The 17,813-nt window shown below is 37.8% G+C and overlaps 1 protein-coding gene across 1 annotated transcript in view; it reads right to left on the reverse strand.

Moving 5' to 3' along the window:
- The window catches only part of ANKRD27 (ankyrin repeat domain 27), a 39,294-nt gene that overhangs the window by 14,413 nt on the left and 7,068 nt on the right, over window positions 1-17,813 (reverse strand). The window contains 15 exon segments of the mRNA XM_061345889.1: window positions 216-331; window positions 1,097-1,179; window positions 1,632-1,759; window positions 2,589-2,678; window positions 6,960-7,092; window positions 7,929-8,007; window positions 9,072-9,193; window positions 9,550-9,626; window positions 9,704-9,769; window positions 9,853-9,906; window positions 9,998-10,057; window positions 10,359-10,513; window positions 11,684-11,840; window positions 12,841-12,951; window positions 14,156-14,286. Coding sequence (XP_061201873.1) covers window positions 216-331; window positions 1,097-1,179; window positions 1,632-1,759; window positions 2,589-2,678; window positions 6,960-7,092; window positions 7,929-8,007; window positions 9,072-9,193; window positions 9,550-9,626; window positions 9,704-9,769; window positions 9,853-9,906; window positions 9,998-10,057; window positions 10,359-10,513; window positions 11,684-11,840; window positions 12,841-12,951; window positions 14,156-14,257 — 1,533 coding nt within the window. The 5' untranslated portion in view covers window positions 14,258-14,286.

Below are 17,813 nucleotides of genomic sequence, written 5' to 3' on the forward strand. Positions count from 1 at the left end.
AAATGGCTGAAAACTTTGCAGTATAGACAAAAAAAAAAATATCATGCCAACTACAATGATAAAAGACCATCAATTCTACAGCATGTGTGGTTCTGGTAAAAGTTTCCCAGAAGATGTAGGTGACAGCAACAGCAGAAGAGCTTAATAAGAGTCATATATTTATTCTTTAGGTTAAGCATTTCTTCTTATTTCTAATTAAGCCTTTTGGTGCTTACTGTAACATTCTGATATCCCTTCTGACAGGCAAGGTGAAGTGGAGTTGAACCGTGGTAATCTGTAGCATTGACAATGGCTCCTTTGGCTACTAGAAAATCCACTAATGATGTTTGCCCTTGAAAAATATGCAAACATTAAATAGTAAACAAGAACATTACTACTTTTAAAATTCAAACATGAACTATAAACCAAGATATCCTGCATTTCTGTATAGTATATTTACATATACCATAAATTCATTTCCTTGGTATTTGGGGGTTCTGTTGCAGATTATTCAAGGTCAAAACTCTACAAAAGAACCTCCAGCTAAAAGCAAGCTATGCTTTATCTTACAAGTTGGAAAAGAAGATAAAATAAAGCTGTATCACACAAAGCACTCTCCTATTGGGATTCAAAATAATAATAAGAAAGAAAATTATTTAAAAAATTACCTAAGAAAATTAACACATCTTTTAATAAATGTAAGATTAATGGCATAATGAACATTACAAGACAGGAAGTGGTACAGATCTACCACACATAGCCAGATGAAGGGAGAGAAAAAAGATCCATTTATCAATCTCCCAGTTCTTTGAAACAAGTCTGGTTTCTGAAGACACATTTTTTTTCACAACTAAATAAAGAGCTACTGTGGTAACTGCTATAGCAAAGGTAAGCAGCCAGCAAACAAACAAACAGTAACTTAACCATAAGAAACTCAGTCTTAAAGAATATACAGTAACTTCAATCTGTGCCAAGATACCAGTCTCCATAGCAAATAAGCAGAAAATAATTTAATGCAAAATTCACAATTTAATGCAAAGTTAGAAAACATGCTATCATAAAGATAAGGAACAATAAGGAGCAGAAAACACTAGTGAAGATGACCAACAATACTCACCACAAATAGCAGCTATATGAAGTGGTGTATATCCCCGGTCATCTCGAGAAAATGGAGTGATAATGGAAGGATCATTCATTTTCCTTTAAAACACAATGGTTTAAAAGCAGCTCAGTTACCTATGCAGCAGTGGTACAGAGGAGAGAGAACCTGCCAAAACCCCCTGATCTGGGAAATTTTATCCTTTATCCTTTTACACTAGCAAATTATCTTACAGAGAGTTTCAGATTTTGTTCTGAGATGCAGTTTTGTCCAAAATGTGTAAGTTAGGTTCAAGAGAAGAAACATTTTTACACCACATTTACCAAAGGACATAGAGCCTCCATTGGTTGAGCAAAATTGATGGTTCCCAGGCATTCAGTATTCTGCTAGTCTTTCTTCTGCCTCTTCAAAGCACACAAACATACACCCTCTACTCTATCCTGAAGTGCTACCAACTTCCTCTAAAACCAAGAACAGCATACATTTAAAAGTAAATTTCAGATTGAGGCTTTTGCATAGCTTTTGTACATCTGTGGATATGAAAAGTGCTTACCCAGACACTAGCTTCTCACATTTGTCACAGTAACAGAGTGGATGACACATTTTCTGTAAAGTGTCCTTATCACTGTCACCTTGACTTAGTAATCGCTCCACTTCCTCCTGATTACCTGAAGCAATATGCTATGAAAATCCAAGAGGAGAATGAGGAACCAATATGAAAAAAATTCCCTTTAAGGAAAAAATACCTCCCCCCAAAAAAACAAACAAACAAAAAAACAACCCACCAAAAAAACCCACAAAAAAGAAACCCCAGTAATTTACTGAAGCACAAAACGAAAGGAACTGATTATAAAAGACATGTATTCAAGCATTAGAAAGCACAAATGAACAATGTCACAGCACAAACCCCTCTAATGGGCATTTAGTATTAAAAAGAATCTGTTCTTGGCTTACTTCACTTTCTATAAAAAATTGAAACAATTTCTATTGTTCCCTTTAGCCTCAGTCACGAAATTGAGTTCCCTCTGTGCAAAAACATTACTATAAAATTAGCAAGTCTCTAGCTGTAAGCTGTGAACACATATAATTAGAAGCTCTGCTTTGAGTCCCTGTAGAGGCAAAATTCTTTTAGAATGATGTGAGATTAACACATGATATGAAGTAGCTGTCAGGTGACCACATTTAGCTTATTCCAGAAAACTTAATTTCAAGCACTAAAAGCTGTGAGAGAGAACCTGACAGTAACATCACATCTGTGCATTAAATGGGCCCATCAATACCAATAGCATTTCATCCTCATTTGCTCCATATTTTGTGTAACATGCTGAAATCTGTAATATTAACTTGGTAACATTCTGGCACAGAAATCCACTAAATTCAAAACACACTTTTAGCATCTCCAAAAACACACTTCACAGTACTAATGTAATTAACACTGCATTATATTTCAGAAAATCACAGAAAGGAAGGGATATAAATACATACTTATTCTGTCATAAAAGTTACTAACCTTAAATAAGCAGTCTATTGGATCAGCAGACATCTGGGACAAGTTCATCCTTTGTCTTAAAAGCAGCTTGTCACATACTCTCTCAGATTCCTGAAAATAAAACATTCAGGTTGATTATCTATATACTCATTTACAGGCAAAAGTGAAGTACCTTAACAGTTGAATTAACTTTAGAAAAAAGAAACACTGTATTTACCACTTATGAATTATGAGATGCATGCAAAACCTAATTCAGTTTCACATTTAGGATTTTTTAACTGAAAAAAACTGCACACCTGCTCTGCAAAGAAATACATAGATGTTCATCAGCATATTTGTTTACTTGAGCATTAATAAAATTATGACTGCATCAGGTAAGAAAGAACATGGCAAAAGAAGAAAAGACATAAAAACAGACAACAAGAACTAAAAGAGGTGCAATGAAGCTTTCTTGTAAGGAGAAATTAGGATTCTTCATTCTGGAAAAGATTCAGCTCTGCTACAGTGGTCTAGAAAAAAAATCACAGAAAACTCCAAACAAAACATGCAAAGAATTGAGTATTTGCTATTCCTCAAGGGATAAGAACTAGGGTGCCCAACAAAAGCATCACACATTAGGTCTGGGGAGGGAGTAAGGAAAAGAGAGAAGAAAAATATTCTCTTACTGTGGAACTCATGTCTACCAGATGCTGCAAAAACCAAAAGTATAAATGGACTCAAAGAGGCACTAAATAAATTCCCGTAAGACACATCGACTGGTGCCTATGACAAAAGACGACACAGATACAACTCTCACTCGAAGACCCCATAAGTTTTTTGTTTCCTGATGGGGAATAAAAAACTGCACCAGGTGAAGCATTACCCTGCTGTGGACTCATTCACAGTGTTTCTCACTGGTCACTTCTTGACAATCAGAGACTGAACTAAGGTGACATGTAACTACTCTCACAGCAGTACTTCCCAATTCCTGAGAAATCTGAAGAATTCAGAATGCACCAAAGAACACAAACATTTCCAAAACCACGTGAAAATTCTTAAGTGTGAGTCAAAATCTGAAATGGCAACATTGAGCCTCACATGAAATACAATAATAATCTAAAGAAAATACTTTCTAAGAAAGTAGATGGAAACACTCGCAGGTTTTTTATTCTGATCAAGCAGTCCTTAGGGTTGGCAGTGAATAGAATTTCTATGGATGTTAGTTTTGGATGACAACTATTTCCCTACAAATGGAAAGCATGCATCAAACTGAAGACCGCATGTGTCAGATAAACTTTAATGGTTTAGGATCCAGGCTATAACTTCTGCAGTACAGAACAGATGGAAATGAGTAAAAAAATTCCAACTCTGCTCTTGATTTTCCTAAGTCAGAATGAAGCTTAAGAAATTAGTGAACTGCAAATAAAGATGATCACTTGAATACCAAATATAAAGAGTTGAAATTTTCTAGGAATTAGATGACATAAGCTTGAAAATCAACACAGATGCCTCTCATAAAGCTAAAAATCCCCATGCTTTGAGTGGAACTTTCAGGCATTTTAAATATGCATCATCTAGAAACACACATCAAAACATTAATGGTCTTATCTGACACTGCTCTCCATACTAAAGAAGTTAAATATTTATACCTATGAAAGTGCACCTGTATAATGGCCTGTCCAAGGTAACCTTCACAGATTACAACTGATGACTTGGGGAAATTACCTCCACACACACCCCCAGGCAAACACTTTATTAACCTCAGTTCCTGCTCAAGTCTTCCTTTCCCGGCTTCTCCCGGCTTCGCAGCTCCTCCATACTGACTTCATTGCCACCTACAGCACTTTCCATACAAGAGCCAAAATGGTACTTACTCCCTAGCAGCTAATATAGCTCCCTACTTTATACCTAACTTCAAACCTCTGAACTAGAGGGTTTTACTGCACATTAGCTGTGCATAGCAACATAACTAAGGCCCAATACTTGTTAACTAGAATTCTAGTAAGAATGACAACTCCCAGAAAATAGAATTTTTTTGTGCTATCAGTTACCTGCTCCTCTCCTCCCCACAACCAAAATGTCACCCCAAGACTTCTATGACCTTGGGTGAAGGGATTTGGCAAGCAACGCCTACGTGCAATTTTCCTACTGACATGAGGGTGATAATATGCCCATTATCCCACATGGTACGTTAGTTCCCTGCTGAGTTTTCTTTATGTAGTTAGCTTCATTAGGGATTGGACAATAGCATCACTCAGCTGCCAGAAGCTCCATCTGAAGCCAGCTATAAAATGAAGTGTAGCCACATGAGGGGCTGTAATGAAGCCCCAGGGCACAGCAATGTTCCTGCTCACTTAAATCCCATAACCATTTCCAGCACCATCTGGAAAAGGAAAGCACGGGGCATGAACACAACGGCTCCTGCTGTTTTAAGCAGGAAGCTGAGCTCCTCTACCAGAGACTAAACATTAAAATATCTTAAAGGGAAAGCAATGCTGTTGGAAGTTCCTATGCTGCTCCTCTACCTCCTCAACTATTGGAAGTTCCTATCACATTCTTCCACCTCCTCGACACACTTTTTTAATTCCTGCCAGGGGGCTATTTCTTCCTCTTTATTGCATGCCACCTTCTCATCCCATACCCTACGCTAGAGAAAAGGGTGCTGTAGCTCTTTCCTTTCCAGCTGTGCTAGTGGTCAGGGTCAGGGGTCACCCAATTCCTTGTCTTCAACACCCTGCTGTTTTCTACCTCATGCCACGGTGCTACCTCCAAGTCATGCTGACTCTTATGAATGGCAGTTTATAAGTAAGGAGCTCCTGTTGCATGCTCACTGTACATACATTGAAGTGAGGAAGTTAGAAACTAGCACTTGAGGTCTGGAGCTGATCCAGCTGATTTATGTATGAGACTGCCTTCATTTAGACTTCTGAAATACGTAGTTCATCTTTCAGGAGAGATACTGTATTATTTCTTTGGGAGGTACCTTAATGAAAGTGACACTGTTATAAGCACTTGAGGGCAATCCCAGTATAAAATACTTAGCTACATAAGGAGAGATAAGACCATGCATTTAATAGAAGGCAGTCTTTATTCCAGAAATGTAAGAGCAGTATATTCTTTTTCCCCAGCTTTCTAGAATTGTTGAAGCCAGTTCTACTTTGGCTTCAGTTCTCCATCCAGACCACCAGCACTTCCATTTGCATATTGACTGTTCATGAGAGCTATGTGACTGCAAGAAGCAAAACTGATTGGCAGGGTTATATTTTTTAGCTGACATTTATTTCTTAAGCATCATTCAATACAGTATTACAGACAAAAATACAATGGTCTCTTTACACAGAAGTGCTTCTTTTTTTTTTTTCATGTACAAAACCTCATGCATAACAGGTTCATGGAAAGAGCCCAGGACAGAACAAACCCCCAAATTACAAAAGACTAAGTTACTTTAAGTGCTCCTTCTTTTAAGATTGTGCCACAGGCTGTCAAATCCCAAGCACTGAGCACTGAGCCATTATTCTGGCCCCTACAATTAGATTCCAGTGCTTTGCAGCTAGGCAGACTGATACACATAAAATTTATTCTGGTTTTGAGTTCACTCCTGATTTCCACATCAAATCAGGAAAACGTAATTTTGCAGTAGTAAAAAGTTTTACAGGAGCCATAAGACTAGATTCCTTTAATAAACTACAAAGTTCTTGAATCACAGAAGTTTCTGAAGTCATATCAGTATCATCCTTGATTGGCCTGCAGGGATTTGATCTGATTGACAGAAGGTCTAGTTGCCCAGTAGGAAATAATTCATAAATCCACAAACTTCCTCCTCCTGCTTGGTTAGAGATCCCAAGAGCCATATTTGACCTTCAAGCACCTCCTTACGGTTCTGCACTCACATCGAATTATCCACTTAGTGCAACACAGTAAGTGCGCTGCAAACACAACGAGGTTTTAGAGTAGGAAGATTTACTGAGTAATTTGAAATTACACTGCAATCTCCATTCTGCTAGCATAGCTATGCTTTTTTGAAATTATTAAATAAAAATATGTTTAAGCTATGCCTGCTCTCAGGTACCACACTGCTTTTACACGTGACAGAAAAAGTACAAATGTGAGATAATAAGCTTACAAAAGACTCAGCTGTTGAAAACAGTGCTGTGGTGTCTCCTCTACTCATATGAAGAGGCAAACAACCTTTAAGTGCTTCCTCAAGGAGTATACCATGAACGGTAATTACTGCTACATGATTAGAACTTCACAGTAATAATTTAGATTATTTTAGTGTTTGCTTCAGGTATAGTTACCTCAGTTTAGTTCAAATGCAAAAAAGGAACTCATCTTAGCTGTTTGCACCCCTGACTGGATTCATGCCTACAAGCTTAACAAACACGTATTTGACAGACATTAAGAGTAGCTTACTGTTGATCTGTCAGAGAGGTTGCCCTGTCGTATGTATTCTATTGCAGCCTCAATTGAGGTTAGACAGTATCCCAATTCATCCTTCACTGAACTGCAAAGCCTGAAGTTCTTTATGTAACTCAAGTTGGCCATCCTGAAATAAAAGTTAATAAGATACTAGCATTATACACTGGAACTCATCTTCAGCAATCCATACAGACAATAGGTGTGGGTTAAGAAAAAGCTTCTAGAAAGATTGTTAGGCTAGCAATACAATAGCTGTTCGGAGCTTTGCAGATGGATCAGAACACTACTTAACTTTTAATTGAATAGTTATTAATTAGATATAAGGAATATTAAGGACAGCATAAGAACAGTAGTGAGAGATTATTTCAAACGTTTCAAACAAGTGAATATTGCAAGTATTGTAGTCCCAGTATAAAGTGATAGCTAGAAATTAAGGGAAAAATGCTTGAGATATGGGATATACCAACACTAAAATTCAGTTCAGGTACAGGTGAAACCTGTATAGATATACTTTTACTGATAAGCAAGGAGAGTTAAACATAATGGCACAGGCTAGCAGAAGCCATTAAGCATTCAAACTTCTCTATATGAAATGTATTGAACACCTAGAAGCTTCATAAAAGGTTTCACAGCTAAAAGTATAGACAAGGAAGGACCAGTCTGTGAAGTCTACATTCACATGCTGATTTTGTAGAGCAGATGGCATTGTGTTACAGAATTTTTTTAGGTGGCAATCAGAACAGCAAGATGCAGCACATTAATTCCTGATAGGTCCTTAATTTGGTCACACCTGTAATACATCTTCACTGTTTGTCCTACTAAAAATAGTTTTCTGCATTGTATCAGCCCCTCTTGCGCTTCCAGTAAATTCCATCACTACCTGTTCAGTAACATTTACCCCTACTGCAGCATTACACATAAAATAATATGATCATGTTCTGTATAGCCAAAATAGTTACATACCAGTTCGGGATTTCTGTTTTTACAAGCAAATACAGCAAAACAGAGAGTAGATCATCGGCACACATGGTTTCCACATTAACTAAAAAAACCAATTCATATCTAATGTTAGTCATGTCATGGCTCAAATCAAGAGCAATACATACAAATGGGGTTCTACCTCCATAGAATAAGGGCCAGCTCTATTAGTAGAATGCACTGAGTAACCAAGGCAGCCTTTCAAATGTTCTCCACCTCCCTCTGAAATAGGTTGCCAGATGCCAAAAAACAAATACAGTTTGCATTGCACAAATTGCAATATTTGATTAGCATCCCCTCTTTCATATACAGGAACAGCCAGAGCACTAGTTCCAGATTTCTGAAATGCCTGAGGTGAGGAATAAAATAAAAAAAAAAAAAAAAAACACCACCACCACCCACCACCCCCCCAGAAAAACCATTAACCACACACCCCACACATAAAAACGCTACCAAAAAAACCCTACCCTCAAAGTTCATACACTTCTCTAGGTAGACTACTGGGTCATGGAAAAAGGAAAAGATGTAGGGAAAGCGTAAGTTTGTTGTACTACTCCATTTGCTTAGTGGAAGTTACCTTCTCTCTCCAGACTAGATAAAATACCAGATTAAGAGGGCCATGCTTTCCTGTCACAGAATAATTTCTGTAAGCTATGGCAGCACTTTGAATGCAGCATATAGAAAGTTTGTTGTCCCCCACCAGCACTGCATTTTGCAAAAGATGCATCACAAGAGCATCAATTTCAAGATTACCAAGAAGCACGGACAAACAGGCAAGAATGATGAAGCAACAATCATTGATGTTTAAAATGGATCACCTTCAATTCTTATGCATGATAAAACACCCTACCACATGCAAAAAACTTGCATGCTGTAAGGAAAAAAAAATAATATATATATATATAAGCTAACCAAGTACCTCTCCTCACCCCACTAGAAACACAGAAGTACATAAGTATCTATCTTGTCTCTGTTTTGCTTTGTTTAGAGATCTGCAAGGCACACCCTAGCCTAATTGTGTTTAGTCCACAAGTGCTATTCAAACAGCTGTTTATATACCAAAGTGCTTTGCGCATATGGGTTAAGAAAAAGGTTTTAAATTAAATTATTAATTCACTAATTACTAACCTCTTTGGCTAGGAGACTGCATAATAATTTGCACCACCTTTTGTAGACAAAGTAGTTTCTGCTGAGGGGAAGTACATTTGTTTAATTGACTCAGTTCTTGCTTTGCACGTGGTATATTAAAGCTACAAAATAATTTGAAATAAATGGTTAGCATACAGACCTCCTGTGCAGGGTGTCCAAAACCCAAGTTTTAATTTATTCAGAGCTGAAATGAAGAACTGTATTAAAGTATTTCCACCTATACTCCAAGTACACTTGCATTTCTGTACCCTGTAGATGCAGAGGGAAGCATGAAAACATAAAAGCAAAAGAAATAACCGTGAATACAAAGACTGTCTAAAATGACACTTTTTTTACTTTTCCATCTCAAATGAATGAAGTATAAATAAAACTTGCTATTGTCTGAAGGAAGATGCTTTTTGGATGGCTTGACAGGATCCCAGTGACTCCTCAAAGAGTCCACCATCATTTCTCTCACCTGAACTCAGGCTTCACTCCGATGTCTTTTTGCTGCAGGTCTTGAAAGCTCCTTGTAATTTTGTTAAATGCAGCATCCTAAGCAACAGAAAGGCAACAGTTTTTAAAATGCATTAGATTGGTTACATTAATCTTCACAAATCAAGCAAACTTACCTCACTTGCCTCTATAGTCCCCATGTATTTAAAGACCAGATCATATATTGCATGGTGGATATACATCTGTAGAAAAAACAGTACTTTAGGCATGAAAGGGAGAGTTAAAAATAGCTTCTTAATTGTTTTCCTTCATTTCAGATGCTTACTTCAACAGCTTGTTTAATCAGATTCATCTGCTCTTCTTGCTTTGCAAGCATCTTCTAGAAAAAGAAAGCCATACAAACACAAAGTTAGATAATTTATTGCTTAAGTAACACTACATACTATGTATTTACTGCAGTAAGTGTTTACCAAGTGCGACTCTCTCAAAAGATGCTGGAGACATTTGGTATAAAGTGCACTGACAGAATCCTGGGGAGAGAGGAAAAGAAGCAGTCAGATTCAGGTTAATCTGACTTGCAGCAACAAAGCAGATAAATAAACAAAAGAAGCAGTCTTTCCTGCCTTGGAAGTGTGAACTATGGTAAGATTTTCAGCTAGAAAAAATTGCCTTTACCTAGTAGTTAAACTGCGGTAATTTGCAAGTAATTGTGAATTTCTCCCTTCCCACGTTCCTCAACTCTAGCCCACTCTGACACAGAAAATAAGAAAAAGACACCCAAAGCAGTGAATTATGTTTAGCAAATTAAATATCAAGAAGCAAGATACTGACTATGTAGTGGCGGAGACTTTTTCTTTCGTGTTCTTTAAATGTTCTGTGGAAAGATCCTATGTATTTATCAAATCTCTCACAGTGCCTTCCCAAGAATTCTCTAACATCTTCAATATTTTTGAGAGAAAAGGAGTTTGACAAAGCTGTAGATTCACCTAGAATGAAAGCCAAGAATTAACACATAGGCTTAATACACATGCATGGTAAAGTACTTTCTGTCCCAACATACACAGCCAACTTGCATGCAATGAAACACTAATTCACCTTACTACACCTTTAACTGAAGGCACTGCTTTAATTAAAAGAATTTAATGCATCACATTTAGAGTAGGCTCTCTTGCTTTTTATGCCAAATATTTACTCAGAACACCTAAAACTGGTTCCACATGCTTTTTTACATTGGGGTAATTTATTGCCACATACACAACCCGATCTGAGCGTGAGTCAAGCCTGAATCCAGAAGTACATTCTAGGAATGACTGAATGCCCACGCAGGAAGTCAGTCTGCTCTAAGTGAGCTGTAAGACTTGAATTTTCACGTAATATATTCTTTATTAAGAAATGCTTTCTCTGTACGAGAGAGCAAAGTTGCTTCATGTAAACATTACACCAAATCCATTTTCCTTCCGAATAAGACAATTGGATCCCTCACTTAAAATTCATACTGCTTCTCCAGAAATCTTTTTTCTAGGCAAGTCTTTCATTTGCAATCAAAGGCAGGCAACTAGTAACAGGCTTAGATGTCATTCATTCCGAATTACTTCTGGAATCACAAATTATGTCACTTCTGAAGGACTGCTAAACAAGTACATTAAGTAATGGCCAAATATAGAATGCCAAAAAATTTTTTTTAGATTTAGGTTAAAATTTATAGAATTTAAGCATATATGTATGCAGACCAGCACCACAAGAGCTGTTATATAAATGTGCTACACAGCCTCTAACCACTGATGAAGCAATCATGAAAGAATTTACTTCTCCATTTTCTTATGCATCCACCTTGCATTTCAAGATGCAGCATCTCAAGACACATGTCACACTGAAGACTAAACCCCTTTAAGCAAACAAAACTAAAAACAGCACTGCTAAGGAAATCATGCTGGATCACATATTCTACAGATGACTTTCAGTGCTGAGTGGGGCACAGACCCTATAGAATTAAGTTTGCCTGGCAGCAACTTAATATTTCTCTCCAGCAGGCTAATAAACGCCAACTGCTTTCAACCAAGCCAAAGTTTTCCAGAATGAAGGAAGTTAACTGTCTCAAACACACTAATTTGCTCACTGTGCAAACAAGACCACCAAGTTAACACTTCAGTACATACTTGAGCTTTCTATTTTTTCCAATGGATGAGCTATGCACAATATACTAAAGCTTTCTTCTTTTTCGTTGTAAAATGTTTCCTCAAAAAGAACAGGTACTGAGAGACTGTACTTAAAACCAGTTCCTAAAATGACGAGGTTTCCTTGTATGATCATCTCCTGAAACAAAACAGAAACAAGATCCAAGTGTAGAATTCCACCAGAAGAAAGTTACAATTTGCCTTCTGCATTGCAGTTACATTGGGGGGGGGGAGGGGGAGGGGAAGACAATCTTGCAAGAAAAGGAAGCCTCAGATTCAAGAGATTTCATGTTCTCATGCTCTACAGACACTGAAACAAAGACTCCTTCAGTCTGCAATGGCTAAACCTTACCCATACCTACTTTCTTCACAAGTCTGCTAGTAGAGGAGGTTTCAGAGTTTGCAGATTTTTACAACACTTTCAGTAGAAGGGAAGGGACCTTGAAAAAGAACTCATAATTGAGGCCTAGTCCAGCTTCAGAAAAATACCACCCATCTTGTCTACATTTCTCCAGCTCAGCTTTAACTTCTCAAGCAACTCTAGTAAGGACACCTGCAGTAGGAAGATCTAAATGATAGCCTGCAAATGGGTGCAACATCTCAGACTGCACTGAAAAAAGTGATCCTATGAAGTGTTACAACTGGTTATCATGGCTTGCTACTACATTAATCTCTGCTTATTGAACTGAATACATCAGACCTCAGATACAACTCAATACCATCGTTTTCTCTTAAAGCCTGGTGAACTTGCATCTGCAAACAATAGGCAGTCTATTTGCCTGAAACCTAGAGACAGTGATACTAAGTGATAAAGTGATCTAAGTGTTAAAGGTCCTTGTACCACATACCTGAATTCCTAATGGCCACAGAACACAAACTGACAAACTGGAATAGTAAGCAGAAACAAGAGGCAGTGTTACCATCTAAACAGAACAACTATTCTTGTGTATGTGCCAAAACACAGCTTTTCCTAGAAAGCAGTACATCCCTGAGAACTTAGGCTTAGATAAGAAACATACTGCTTTCATCAGTTAGCTCTAACTCCTAGCTACCTCTGCTCACACTATCCATCACCAACAGCAGTGAATCATTTATTTCCACTGTCCCCAGGCTACATTCAGACATCAAAACAGAAATACCTTTCCATTTAAGGTTTGAAAATTGTGTTCTAATGGCTTCAGAACATAAGATTCGAATTGGCAGGTAGACAGGCTGTTGCTTGAAAGGCTTCCTTTGCATGGAATTAACACCTAAAAAAAAAGGTTAGACCATGCGTTACAAAGAAATGCCACGTATCATCAGCTAAACACCAACAGCTTTTGCCCTTCAGAGGCAAGCAATTAAATTTGGCTTATAAACAATTACCAGTAAATGTATAGCAAATATAAGCACTTCTGTTTAAGTAATAAAAAGGTCATTAATAGACACACAGAATCTGGTGATTAACATAGCAGTTTCATTTAGTGACTTAACTGAAAAAGGATGATACATGTAACTAAAGCAAGCAATAGTAAGAGCAGATGAAATCTTAAAATTTACAGCACCAGTCACCCAGATGACTTAACATAAGGTAGTCAGTAAAAGTGAAGTACATTTTCAAGCTAAAATGAGAGTCCATCATAATGAAGAAAAAAAAAAAATCTAAGATAGGAAGCATCTTGGCTTTACTGCACACCAACAGATTGGCAGTTCGAGAAAAATCCTTAATCAGAAAGCAACACATTATGACTACACAAACACTGTACACACGGTGAAGAGACATATGTTTCATTCTCAAGAGAAGCACGAATCAAGTAGTGCCTTCAGTACTCAGCAGCTTTCAGAAATGGTGCTAGACCACAGAAGAACTGGTCAACAGATTGTAGCATTTCAGCTGATCATATCACCATGTCAAGTAATACACAAGTTAAAGAACACCATGTTAAGTAATACACAAGTGAAAGAACCCTGCGTAATTTAAGGCTTAGTTTTATAATCAGGTAACAATGACCTCTAAATTACATGGAGTCTCCAGACGCTTAATTCTGAATGAAGATTAACTGCAGAGTACCCAGATTAGAAATCTTAAGGGCGGAGCTTTTATTCCAGCTCAGTTTCATGGCTGTATTTTGCTATGTAAAACGCTGTCAGAAATGAGTGATTGCCTGTCCACCAGGAATTTCAAAAGGTCAGTATCATTTTAAGTTACAAATGATAGATATGTAACTTTAGTTCACAGCAAAGAAAATGAGCTTCTTGTAGTTTAGGAACAACACCAACTTTGACCTTTTATTACCATGCAATATATCAAGACATCCATATTAGTAAATAACAAGAAACTTAAAAGTTGCTCTACCTCACTTCCCAGTTTTGTAGGCTTTCACTGATCTTTATATGTGTTATAGCAGGCATATGATTTAAATTCATATGGCTGCTATTTAATATCCACTTTTAAATCTACTGATTTATACTTACAATACCATGGAATTCTGCAACTTTGCTGCATAGATCAGGACGTTGCTTCTGAATGGCTAAATAAAATGGATTTTTCAAGATATCTTCATCATACATTGCCATATGTACTTCAGATATTCCAAGGAGATTTTCTAAAATATACATGAAGAATGGTTAGCATGTCATACGTAGTATCTGTTAAAACAGTATTTATGAATACCTAGAGGGCAGTTCAATTTCCCTTGTTTAAAAGCAAAAAACAGGTTCAGGTCTCAAGCAAACAGTCAACAGTATGCTTAACTAATAAGACACTCATAAGTTATTCAGAAATATTATTTTCCATGAATATGCATTTCCAATTACACAGTTATCCTCATAATATCTCCTTGAGCCTTCCAATTGTTGGAGTCTAACCATGCATGATATGGTTGCACTAAACTTGAAAGATGTTAGGATTACATTACTACCATTTTGATAGAGAAGCTAACTTGCACTGTCAAGATCTAAAACAAGCAAGAGACACAAACTAACATCTTTTTTACAGGAGACTCTACTGCATCACAGGACATAGATGCTTTTGTAGGACACACATGTAAGTCTTAAGACTCACCTGTGTAAGGATTACTGACTTACGTATCTCAGTGAGACACCCAGATAGTTTAACAGGAACCCTTGTGTAAGGCAATCCTCAACTTTCCAGGGAAAGTTATAGGAAAGAGGGACACCGAGAAGATATAAATATCCATGTTATAATTAAAATGCCACTGTAAAATGCATCATTTGTGGTCATCTCTGCTCACACAGAAAAAAATTTGAATGGTCTGAGATAGAGCTGATGCATAACATTTGGCAAAACAGAGAGGAAAAAAAAGTGACTGGAAACAGAAAACCCAATCTGTAGGCATTGGAAAAGCTATCACTAGGTATGTCACAGGGAAAACATGATCTCTAGACCTTCGACTGCTTGCTTCCTCAGAATTAATCCAAGACACAACAGAAGGAAAAACCCAAATAGGTACCTCCTGGAATAACTAATTATTTTGTTCAGAATAATTGAGATTAACAGGCTTACAAGTGCTTAAGTAACTCCTTTGTTCCATGTCTTTCCCCCTTACTCAGCTTCCCTTAGGAATCAACATGAGTTGCATATCCTCATGCAATTTTAGCTGTACATTGCAGGAAAGGGTGAGAACAGCAGCAGGACTTTGAGCAAGGCATCCTTACACAATCAGTACCCTCTCGTTTTCCTAAATGCAGAATTATACCTAGCACATTATCTACTCAGTGCGAGCTCCTTACACTTGTTCTGTACCATTTTAGTATCTTACTACTTAATGCTGTACTGGTACTAAAAAATGCCTCTCTGTAGATCATGGAAGAGACATGAATGGCAGTTTAACAGTGGAAAAAGATACACCCAACTTCCAGATTTTTAGATAGCCTTTGAGTTTCAGCTATACCATTAACTTATCTACAGCCTGTTAAATGATCTACTGGTCCCTCCTTATAATTAGGCACAAGGAGAACTCTCTAAGGAGCTAAACACAAAATGATCAGTTAAAGTTACAAGCAATTTCCACTAAGAAATGGTCACCAGTTAAAACTTGGGCAACCTTAATGTGAACCACTCAAGTTTGGCAGAGGCAGATAACTGCCTCAAGCAGAGTACTTCTCTCAAGTTCCAGATAAAATGGTTCATCCACTTACAAGATTTTTTTTTGGCTGTGAACTGAGAGGGTAGATTTAGATATTAGGAGGAAATTCTTTCCTGTGAGGGCAGTGAGGAGCTGGCACAGCTTGCCCAGAGAAGCTGCGGCTGCCCCATCCATGGCAGTGCTCAAGGCCAGGTTGGACGGGGCTTGGAGCAACCTACTCTAGTGGAAGATGTCCCTGCCCATGGCAGGGGATTGGAACTGGATGAGCTTAAGGCCCCTTCCAACCCAAACCAATCTGTGATTCTATGATCTGCCCTACCACAGAGCTCAAGTAGACAGGATGATCACCAATAATTCCACAGCTGATGACTGCTATAAGCATTTCCTGGCAGGCAGCTGCAATCCAAGTTCTCCTGTGGGCTTCCTCAGCCTGTGGTAGGGGATAGGAGAAAAGTCAACACCAGCCCAGGGGCACGTCTGCTGCAAGAACAGATACCTCAATTATTCTCAGTTATACCTAGAACATCAGGGCTAAGACAGACCTTAATAAGCAGGACTATTCAGCTACAACTAAAAATGCCTGCTGAACAGCTGACTAGGCCACAATTCCAAGTAAAACCTTAAATGACTGCAGCTTACAGTCTAAACAGGAATCAGTGATGATTTATACATAATAAGTACTCTACATACACACATGTGCAGCCTGCAAAAGTCTGCCACAGCAAGACTTACTTTGGAGTCCTACATCCTTTTCTGGGTGCTGCACTTCAGAGGAAATGAACTGAGCGAGGAGAATCAGAAGTGAGAAAGGCAAGAAAGCCCTAGAAGCAGGATCCGAACTTGAAATGCACTGATATTGTTCACACTGAAGAAACTGCATGAAACAGGTCAGATTTTTTTTCCCCAAGCACTTAGTGAAGGGTTGAAGTTTTTTTCTATATCTGTAGAATAGGCCTTAGCTGAAGAAAACAGGAACACCTTCCAAAGAGAACATAAAAAACACATTTTAGATTGCTTAGCAGGGCTATCAACTCTCTCATGTTGTAAATCTTTAAGAACCCGTTAAACAGATCTCTGCTAGAGGAGATAATAGACACAGTAAAGCTAGGAGGCTAGATTATATTGTCTCTTAAGGCATTTTCCAAAACAAGGGGGTTTTATTGTAGTTGTCGCACTGAGGCATCATCATCTGCCTTTTTCTTTGGTGAATTCAATTCAATTCATGGTCAAGCAGTAGATGAGACTGTCACTTCAAGAGAGAGATGGAGAAGGTATCAGCGTACCGTGTACTGTGCCAAGGAAAAGAGCACATTGACACAAGACACATTGAAACAATAACCAAGCATCATCAGACAGAGACAACCGCAGTGCGCAAGTGCTTCCAATTGCTGTTACTGTCTTACTCTCAGTTTAACAAAGGTAAGTCCAGGAAGTTTTTCCTTAATAGAAAGGGAAAGAAAATAACGTTCCACAAAAGAATCCTTATCTGGAAATCCCTAGCTGACCATCAGAAAGAAATAAACAACTGATAAGCTTTGCCCAGAAAGGAATTAAAGGAATTAAAAACAATTCATTCACTGGAAAAACAGGTAGAAGACATTTATGGGGGGAGGAGAAGAGCTCCCAGAGAAAACCTCAGCTTATGAATCTTACTGTCTATACAACTGATGTAGCTCTTAAATCATTACCTGTGCCTGGAAAAAAAAAACAAAACAAACAAACAAACAACAACAAAAAAAAAAACCCACACAAGCAATTAGAGTACTTTAAGAATCATTTCAACTGACAGATCACGACAGGAAGAGCTTGAAATTATCATATTCAGTTCCTGGTTCATGAGTTGCATACCATGAATAATTAGTTTTAAAATACTTAGTGACACCCATGTAGATGATTTTATTACAGAACTACTAACAGGGTTGAATCACACTTGAGAGCACTGCATTCAAACATTGAATTCTGGCATTTTTGCTACTCTAATGCAACTAAGATGCCATTGACATGCTGTATCCCAATAAGGAAAC

Source organism: Neopsephotus bourkii, unplaced genomic scaffold (genome assembly GCF_033783945.1).
Source record: "Neopsephotus bourkii isolate Nb327-2 ecotype Australia unplaced genomic scaffold, CSIRO-AGI_Nbou_v1 NB_245, whole genome shotgun sequence".
NCBI classification, from domain to species: Eukaryota; Metazoa; Chordata; class Aves; order Psittaciformes; family Psittacidae; genus Neopsephotus; species Neopsephotus bourkii.